Source organism: Coffea eugenioides, chromosome 6 (genome assembly GCF_003713205.1).
Source record: "Coffea eugenioides isolate CCC68of chromosome 6, Ceug_1.0, whole genome shotgun sequence".
NCBI lineage: Eukaryota > Viridiplantae > Streptophyta > Magnoliopsida > Gentianales > Rubiaceae > Coffea > Coffea eugenioides.
In genome coordinates, this window is record NC_040040.1 from 24,591,223 (window position 1) to 24,601,487 (window position 10,265).

General features: G+C 33.8%; 1 protein-coding gene across 1 annotated transcript; it reads left to right on the forward strand.

Annotated features, from left to right (window-relative positions):
- Positions 1-3,175: 3,175 nt before the first annotated feature.
- LOC113773917 (probable tocopherol O-methyltransferase, chloroplastic) lies at positions 3,176-7,497 on the forward strand. Its single transcript, XM_027318514.1, has 6 exons — positions 3,176-3,398; positions 5,310-5,479; positions 6,421-6,525; positions 6,693-6,893; positions 7,006-7,111; positions 7,228-7,497. The coding sequence occupies exons 1-6, from the start codon at positions 3,176-3,178 to the stop codon at positions 7,332-7,334; spliced, it is 912 nt and encodes a 303-aa protein (XP_027174315.1). The 3' UTR covers positions 7,335-7,497.
- The last annotated feature ends 2,768 nt before the right edge of the window (positions 7,498-10,265 follow it).

Sequence of the window (10,265 nt, forward strand, 5' to 3'; positions counted from 1 at the left end):
AAAGGTATAACTGGTGATTCACGTGTGGATAAAGATTTGAGTGGTTTTCTAAGTAATAAAGAATAAAGTGTTTCTTAAGTAATAGCTGCACTCTTGATCACATGATTCTGGTTGTCGATCTCTTTGATTTGGATTCCAATCTTACTCTGTGAGATTGGATTTTGATTCTTTGAGATTACGTCTTTCTTGTGCATTTCAATCTTTGCAATTTAATAATTTTTTAAAAATGGGATTTACATGTTTAGTTCTAGAAAGGCCCCTGATTTGGATTCGGGGCTCTGTTTTGAAACTCGGACCGGACCGGCCGGTCGAACCGGGAACCGGCCAGGTAGCCGGTCCGAGTCATATTAAAAAATCGGAAATTTAAAATTCGGTCAAAAATCGGGTTTGACCGTGTAAAAATCGGTTTTTCCGGTTCAACGGTAAATTTTTTAAAAAAATTTTAAACTTTTTAATATTATGTTTTGACCCCCTAAATTGTTAAAACTTATTGATATACCTCAAATATTTGATACTTTATAAATATTGTCCTAAAATTTGATGTTATTTTTCAATTAAATTCATAATTTTAATTCTAAACTTGTTAATATTTATTAAATAATATAAATTGCTACTTGATTGTTCTAATTTCTTTGTATTTTCTTGTTAAATATATTTGAAACATCAAATATATATGAATATACCTTTATTAATATCAATATATTATTAGATATTATATATATAATATTTTAATTTTTAAATAATTTTTATTTATGACGTTATCCGGTTCGACCCCTATCGACCCCCGGTCGAACCCATTGACCCCTGACCCCTGACATCGGCCGAGTCGCTATCCGGTCCGGTTCTGAAAACATAGATTTGGGGTTGTACTTTACTCGATTTCGGGATAAGTTAGTAATTTCACATTTTATTGCACTATATTTCAAATCAATTACAATATATTTAAACTTTTGTTATACCATTTTCCAACCCAGTTACATCGAAGAGCAAACTTGTGGAAAATAAAACTTATAAAGCCCCTGATCCCATTAATATTACACATGCAGATACTATTATAATAAAGGAAAAATTGTCAAATTGATCCCTTCCATTTTCAATAACTTTTTTAGTTCCTCACAATTAGAATTAGCTAAAATAGTCCCTTAAATATATATAAAAAAATACATCCTTTTGGTCACAGAGCTGATTTTTTATTAGTTTTTTGGCCAAAAAGTGCACGCCTCTTAGGTGCCCACAATTTTGATGGAAAAATGGGAACACAATTTATTTTCTTCCAAAAAAAAAAAAAAAACAAAGCACAAGACAATCATATGACCACCTCTTGAATAGAGAATCCTAATTTTTATCCACCAACCTCATAATCAAACATGAAAGAGTAACCTGCAAGTGACCTTTATGCTTTCTTGTTCGACTATGGGTTTGGTGGATAAGAATTAGGATTCCTAGAGAAGTGATCATGCGATTGTCATCAGTTTTTTTTTTCTTTTTTTCAAGTGAAATGAATGTTCCCATTTTGCCATTGAAATTGTGGGAACCTAAGACACAGTGCGCTTTTTGACATGAAAACTAATCAAAAGTGAGTTCTGAGACCAAATGGGCGCATTTTTATTTAATATCTAAGAGACTATTTTGATTGATTTTGAATGTGAGTGACTGAAACTGTGTTTATTAAAAATATGAGGGACTATTTTGACAAACTTCCGTATAATAAAGATTGACCACTTTTTCTAGGAGTTTGGACATTATCCATTTGGAAGTATTACTATTTTGATCCTTTATTGTTATAGTTTTACTCAATTTACACTGTTTAGCTCGTTTCCATAAGGAATATTTTTTCTGGGATCTGCAAGGAAAATCAAGGGAGCTAACGGAGGACTTGCATGTGTGAACCACCATGCACGTTGCATAACAAATTTTGCTCTTTTATTATTGGGCAAAAAAAAAAAAAATGGCGACCACTAAACTATTTCTGGCATCTACTTGTAGCTACCAAACTATTTCTCGTCTCAATTTAACCACTCAACTAATTAATCAACATACCCTTGGTTATTTCATGGCATTTTGCTCTTAGTTTACAAATAAACCAAACACAAATCAAGTGTCAAAATTTAAGGGTAATCATATCCACTAAATTTCTCAATACAAATCTAAAAAGTCCAACAACCACTAAACTATTCCCCTCGTACTCTTTTGACCATTCAAATATAATCACTAAATTCTTAAATCAGTATACTAGCAGTCATTCCGTCAAATATTTCTGTTAATGCTAAGGAATGAGTTCTATGTTCATTTCACATACCCAAAACAGGACAATTTTGTAAGGTCAACTTTTTAGATTGTTTAAATTTTTTCCCATTAATATTACACATGCAAATAATATTACAATAAAGGAAAATTTGTCAAATTGTTTCCTTCCATTTTTGATAATTTTTTAGCCCCTCGCAATTAGAATTAGCTAAAATAGTCCCTTAAATATAAAAAAAAAAATGCATCCTTTTGGTCACAGAGCTCCTTTTGGTAAATTCCTTCTTGTACCTTGACATTAAATTTTATTTAATATGAATGACACATATTCTCTAGACGTCCAAATAAAGGAGATCATTGTAACCTTTCAAAAACTTGAATGGAGCAACATGAAATTGTTATAAACCTCAAAGGTGTTTTAAATAAATATCCCCATACATTGGAACACATTTACAAGCAGATTTTGTCATGCTAGTACCTTTATAGTCAATGAAAGCCAATACACTCAGTGCCACATTGTTCCCTCTCCCTCTCTCTCGTTCTTCTCACAAGTTGTCTAGCGTGCTGCTTTGCTTCTCAGGACACGTTGAAGCTTTTGTTCTTTGCTAGCTAGGTAATTATTATATACCTGGCTCTCAATTTCTGTGGTCCACTTCATTAATTGATTTTTTTTTTGTAAAAATTTTAGGGTATCAATTTCAGACGTTTGTTTTTCTTCGTTATTGGAAAAATCCAGCAGCTGTTTGCATGCTAATATATGGGATTTCTCTTTTGCTTAGATCTGGAACACTTGCTGTCTAGCAGGAAAGAATTAGTACCTGCATATTATGTGACCCTGAAAAAAAAAAAACCATCTTTCTTTCTGTCCTTCATTAGTTTGGCACTAAAACTTGAGTAAGGTTAACAGGATTGTGCGGTACAACCAACAATAATGGAGGGGGAGAAGATGGATACAGAGGGAAAGGTGGAGACAGAGAAGATGAACAAGGCAATTGCGATGGCATATGATGTCCAATCTAAAATAGTAGAGGATCTAGTTGGCGATCACTTTCATGTTGGCTTCTATGACTCTAGCTCCGTTGTCCCTGGTTCTGATGTCCATTCTGCTCAGACTCGCATGATCGAGGCGGCCCTCCGTTTTGCCTCTGTATCAGGTATATTCAACGCACCACTCTTAAGTTATGGATTGGCAGTTTATCTCGAGTTTTCTTCTCTAAGTACAAATGCTGTAGTTATGAAACAAAACTGTATTTTGCTGCAGAGCTAAGCTTTTTACTTGGGTGCAGATTAATTCCCATTAATTTCGATTGTGACTTCGTTGAGTCATCTATCTACCCCGGCTATCAATTTGTATAGTCTCCGACCCGTTTTGGACGTGAATCTAATTAGTATAGATGGTTTAATAAAGGGCAAATTCCACTTTACCCCCGGGATTTAGCATTTTTTACATGACCCCCCTTATGGTTTCAAAAACTATACATAACCCCCTCATGATTTGGATTAAAGTGTCAAAGTGATGGGAATGATCATTCGCAACGGAGTCACCTAAAATGTCAAAAATACCCTTATGTAAAGTTGAAAATTATTTAGGATAAATTCCACTTTACCCTCCTGTAGTTTAGCGTTTTTTTACATAACCCCCCTATGATTTCAAAAGTTATACATAACCTCCCTATCATGAACTTTGAACTAAATAAATTGATAAAACATTTCTAATAGAAAAGGCACTTATGTAACCTTGCACCCAAATGATAAAATTGAACACTAAATAAGTGCTCTTGTCAGAATCTCTACTACATGAAATACTTCGTCGTAATCTTAAGGATTAATTTTATAAATACTGTCAGTGTATATACTATTACCATTAAATATATAATACATGTGCAAAATTTGAATTTGACAGTATATATACTTACAATGTATATAAAATTTATTCTAATCTTAAACAGCCACCTAATATTAAAGAATTATCTAAGATGGAATAGCATTTCTCGGCCAATTGCGCTAGTCATGCATCTTGTTCTTAACAACACAAAATATTGCTTACCTTCGAAAAATCAACACATAATTTTATTGGTATCACTCAAAATTGGGTCAATTTCAATCATATTTCCTGAGATTTGACCTAATTAAAAAGTATGCCTTGTGATTTGATCAGATTACAGTCGAATCCCCCAGTAGCAAAACATTTGTCAAATACCTGGCCCTCACTTTAAATACAATATTGGCAATTAAACGCAGCCCTCACTTTAATTCTATTATTTCCTTTCAAGTCAAATACTTCTTCACACATAAGAAAGAAAATAAAACTTTTAGTTCATGACCAAACAACACCATTTCAACTTTTTTTTATCAATCAGTAATATCTATACTATCTTACCCTATAGGGGAGAAATCCAACTGCGTTGTATAAAGGGCTAGAGAGCAAGCAAGTTCATCTAAACCAAAGAGGTGCTCTGACACACTTTTTGAATTTTTTTTAACTATAAGTTCTAGATGTAGGGTTTAAACTTCCGACGTACAATCTAAAGAGGAATTTTAAGTCCCTTAGTTTGAATTGAAGTACCAAATTCTACACCCAATAGTACATGCACATGTAAATGGGGATAATCAATTGGGGAAGGATAAAAACAGAAGCAACATTTTGTTTTTCTTTTTTCTGTTGGTCTTTCCTCATTTTAGTGGTTTTAGTTTTTCTTTGACTACATTTGCAATGGATTTAGGTATTTGGCTATTCAAAAGGTTAGATTACAAATTGGTCAAAGTACAGGATTAGTTCTATAATTTGGACAAGCCTGATGCAATGTGAATATAAATTAAGCATAGAATTTGTTTTTTGGGGCAATCATATGCAATTTCTGTAATTGATACTCTGGGTTTAGGTCATGCACACATTGAAAAAAGAAATGGTTTGATTGCTTTTCAATGTGTCTATTTTCTTTCCTAGTGAAACATCCTCCTCATAATTTCTAGTTTTTTCTCCTCTCCAACTTGGTCGTTTTTTGTTTCATTTTTTTGTTTAGTAGTCAACCAACGGGCATTATTTATCATGAAATAATATGCAGAGGATCCATCGAAGAAACCAAGAAACATACTTGATGTTGGATGCGGTATTGGTGGCAGCACCAGGTACCTAGCAAGTAAATATGGTTCTCAATGTAAAGGCATCACCCTTAGCCCTGTTGAGGCTGAAAGAGCTCGTGTTCTAACTGCTGCCCAAGGATTAGAAAGCCAGGTTTGTATGAACTCTCCGTCTTACAATTTTGAACGATTTGCAAGAAGTTATCAATTGTTAAATCACCCTTGCTGCTCACTCTTTTTATGCAAGTGCACAATAAGTAAAAATTTTCATTCCTCCATTTCTTAAGGAATGATGACAGAGTGCATACTACTACTATGGTTTTGAAAAAGTAATAAATTGTGTTCATGAAAGCAAACCAGATACTCAAAAGTTTCAAGAATCCTAATTTGTGATAGTTTTGTTTTGATTATCCATCCTCACCTTTACTTTTTATACACTAAAAATGCAAAATTTTTGAATCCTGAATTTTAGGGGATAAAATTATCTCATAATAGAATTGAATTCAAATATGTATTATCAATAAGCTTAGGTAATGATGTTAACTCTTGAATTTGGATACATACGTATGTGTGTACATATACATATACATACATATATATGTGCGTGTGTGTATGTGTATGTGTATATATACATACATACATATATATATACATGTACATATACATATACATACATACACACACACAACATGCACACACATGCACATATACATGCATATATATATATATATATATATATATACATATATGTGTGTATGTATATAGATGTATGTATGTAGAATTAATCTTCTATGCAATAACTAATAATTTATACACTATTAGATTTAGATGAAATTCAAATTAAGATTAATTATTATGCATGTCAGTATAGAGAAGATTAACAATATATTATTGATTATGCCAAGTTTTAAATTCAGATCAAGTCACATTTCAAATAAACTTTGTAGAATGACTCGGAACTTTACTCCAAATTCCAAGTAAAAGCCACCACAATGCTAGAAAGAGAAGTAAGAAAGAAAAAGATGCAAAATCATTATGCAGATATATAGTAGTGCTGCTTTCTTTTCCTAACAGCTGCTAAAACGTACATAGCAGGTTTCCTTTGAAGTGGAAGATGCATTGAATCAGCCATTTGAAGATGGTTCATTCGATTTAATTTGGTGCATTGAATGTGCAGATCACATAAGCGACAAAACAAAGGTTATATTTCTTGTCGCAGCTTCCTTTACAATTACTATTTCTCTTTATTTTATTTTTTGTTTTTATCATTCTTTAAAAATGATTATCTACCCTACTTGTTGAACGTAGGTATCACATAAATGTCAATAATGTAAAATTCTGCTGATGCTATTTTCTTCTTGATGAAGTTTGTTCATGAGTTGAATCGGGTGGCTGCCCCTGGTGCTACTATCATTTTAGTTACTTGGTGTCATAGGGATCTTTCGCCCCTTGAACAAGATTTGCATCCGGATGAGAAAAAGTTACTGACCCAAGTGGTGAGCGGAAGTCGTGCTAAGTGGATTTCTGCTGCTGATTATATGAATTTATTCAAGTCATGCTCTTTTCAGGTATTCAATTGCGTTTACTTTTTGCGGCTCATTTATTCGACCAGAATCATTATTTTTCTTCATCACAAAGTTTTCCTTTTCCCGATTATCTAAGCCTCCTGTTGTTAATTAGGAGATCAAGTATGCAGACTGGTCTCCACACGTTGCTCCACATTATGCAGAAATGAGGAAGATAACGTTGTCATGGAAGGGAATCATGTCGTATGTTAGACATGTTGGTAAGCATTGTGTATTTCACTGGCATATATAGCCAATTCATTACCATTATCTACCTTGTAATTCTTTGCTATAATTCTTAACCATTTCTCCATCTTTTCTCAATTTCAATTAATAGGATGGAGGCAAATGAGCATCAAGTTTCTGATGATGCCGTCAGTGTTCGACACATTCAAAAATGGTCTGCTTAAGTATTGCATTCTTACGTGCCAGAAGCCTCAGTAGTTCAGTTCCAGTGATGTTTAATGTCCATGCATAAATATCACTCCACAGTCGATAGTTCCTTGTTTTTCTTTCTCAAAAGCTAATTTGTACTTGTATTGTTCCTCAAAACGTGAGAATCTTTCTGATTTTGAGATTTACCATTAGAATTTTCCTTTTTTTTTTCTTTGGAAGATCTACTATATTGTGCAAATGCGTTGCACAAGATCTTGATATTTGACATTGGAGTTTCGAATATCAAAACTGATGTCATTTCACCCATAAATTTGTAAGTAGTTTTTAAGTTCTCAGGTAATAGGAGAGTAAGAGGAGCCCTATTTTCCATCCACTTTAAGGACAAAAGAAAGAACTAAAAATAAATAAAAAACTGGTCATTGTTCAAAAAGTTTAAAATGAAAAAAAAAAGAGAAAAACTAATAGTTGGTCTAGTCTCTAGTATGTTCAAAAATGCTTGATTAAACCCATTCGCTGTATACCTGTCATTAGACCTTCCGGCGAATACTTGGTTGCAGTCAAAAGCATAAAAATTTACTATTTCTTCTTTTTTTTGGGGGGGGGGCTGGGACCACAAGTGAGCGCTTTGACTCAACTTGTGATACATGTTATACTGAGAACTAGCAGACTTGGTCCACCTAATATTGAAATAAAAAGAAAAAGTTCCAGTCGAGTTGTCAAAGCTGAGGTGGAACTTTTAGTTGCATATTAATCCAAGTTTTTTTACTTTTCTTTTAAGAAAAGCAAATTAGTCTAAGTTGAACTCTCTTAATTAAATGCTTAAATTTGCATGTCTCATTCTTGACAAGTCTCTTAGTGCCTGAAGCAAGTATAACTTTGAGAAAAGTCAAAATTTAGTCTCCAACGGCTGGAGATGAGAAAACCAAATAAAAATGTAGAAAAATTAAGATGCCAAGATAAATGAAAAGAGGCGTACCCACGGCCACGGATGGTACACTGCAGTTTCCAAAAGAGACATCCAATAAAAAGTTTAATTCTAATAATTTGATATCTAAGTGAAAGATGTCTTTCTTTTTCAATACTTGGAATAGTCTCTTTTTTTTTTTTTGAATAATGGCAAACCCCATACATGGGGGAGGGATGTCACCTCTAAATTTTATTAAAAATGTAAATTAGAAAAGAAAGTATTGATTATTCAATACTTGGAATAATCAATACCACGTATAATATATGCAAAATGGGCACTTATAAACTGAGTACATAGAAAGCTTAAGGGTATTTTTGTTTTCAAGTAGATATTGATAATAGAATATAGTGGCAAAATGGCCAGCTGACCAAGGCTCTCCCATGTACCGAATACATCGAAAGTTCAAGAAGTCGAAGGGTATTTTTGTTTTCAAGTAGACACTGATAGCAAAATATAGTGGCAAAAAGCCCAACTGACCAAGACAATACTAATTATCGGGAAGGTAAAAAAAAAAATCACTAAATCTTCACGTCGAGTATGGAATCAGGCTTTCACTCGAAAGCTTCCATATGTGGTTTCTGCCCCTTGAAGTTAGCCTCATTACCATAGTAAAGGAACGTGGATTCAGGCTTTGACTCAAAATCCTTCATTTGAAGTTTTTCCTTCTTCTCATTTGTGTCATCGCCATTGTTAATGAGTACGGATTCATGTTTGGACTTGAAGTCCTTCATAAGCGATTTCTTCTCATGTGCGGTCTATCCTCCTTTGAATTGGCATCATCTGCGTGGTAAAGGAACGTGGAACCAGACTTTGACTTGAAGTCTTTCAATGTATTAGAGTGAAGGTGCTAATTTTGTTCAGTAAAGTTCTCAGGGTTGACAGCGGGTTCAGAATGTCCCTGGGATCCTTTCTTGCTTCCATGAAGCATGCAACCGGCACATTCAGGCAAAGGACACAATTGAAGAAACAAGCATCATTGTGTATAGGTACATAAACAAATCAGCGGAAGTATGTTGCACACCAAATTATAGCCTTGTTGGTCTTGCTTATCTTAAAGTGTCATTCTACACAGGTGAACCTACTTAAAAAATTTTTACGTAAATCTAGGACCATTAATTTCTTGCTCGTCAACCTTACCTACTATACCAACACCTTCTCAACCTATCTCTCTACCTCTATAGTGGAGACATTGGAGATGAATTCCTCTAACCAACGAAAGTAAACAGTTTCAAAAGTCAAGTTACAGGACATTTAAGTTTCTTATAGCCCACATCGGAATGTTTTGAAAAGGAAAGCTTTATGAACATACAACTACAGAGCCACACGTCAGTTTTGCTCTCCTTAATCTGAAGAGTTTCCGATACCTCGGGCAGGATAGTTAGAGTTGAGGATAAATGTGTGAAAAGGAAGAAGAAGGCATTTTCTCAGGTAGATAGTTTTAACTGAGAGGATCATAACAATGCCGAATAATTAACGTGATTTAAGTGGGCCTAAGTTCTAACAGTCAAAGAATCATTGCTTATGAACTACTACTTCAAGTAGAGGATTGATGTTTGAGAAATCTTGCCAGGGCAATTGTAAAGAATGCGACGAGAGCAACATATGAACCCATCCTCCCTTTGAATAGCCTCAAAATGTGACTTTGATAGTGGAAAACTCTTGGGGTTATTGCTATTTATACAGAAAATGAGACTTTGGATTGAAGTTTTTCTCAGAAAATTTTTTACATTTTTAGTGATCACATTTTCTATTAACCTTTTTTTCACATACACTAAATCGCTACAGTAATTTTTCTAAAAAAAAAAACTCTAAAAATAGCAATCCAAACGGCAAGAGTATAGCATTGATGACGTGTCTAGTTGGATGGCTTCCACAATTTCCTGTCTTGGTATTCGTACACCAATCCATTACCAACAATTTTGCATTTGTACTCTACGGGCCGAAATTTCCTAAAGTCATCCGTCCATTTCAAATAACACTACATTATTCGTGTTTTCAAGACTCAACTTAGC

Coding starts and splice junctions, on each gene's coding strand:
- LOC113773917 (XM_027318514.1), top strand. CDS start 3,176: ATGGAGGGGGAGAAGATGGATACAGAGGGAAAGGTGGAGACAGAGAAG. Junction 6,526..6,692: donor ACATAAGCGACAAAACAAAG/GTTATATTTCTT, acceptor TTCTTGATGAAG/TTTGTTCATGAGTTGAATCG. Junction 6,894..7,005: donor TCAAGTCATGCTCTTTTCAG/GTATTCAATTGC, acceptor GTTGTTAATTAG/GAGATCAAGTATGCAGACTG.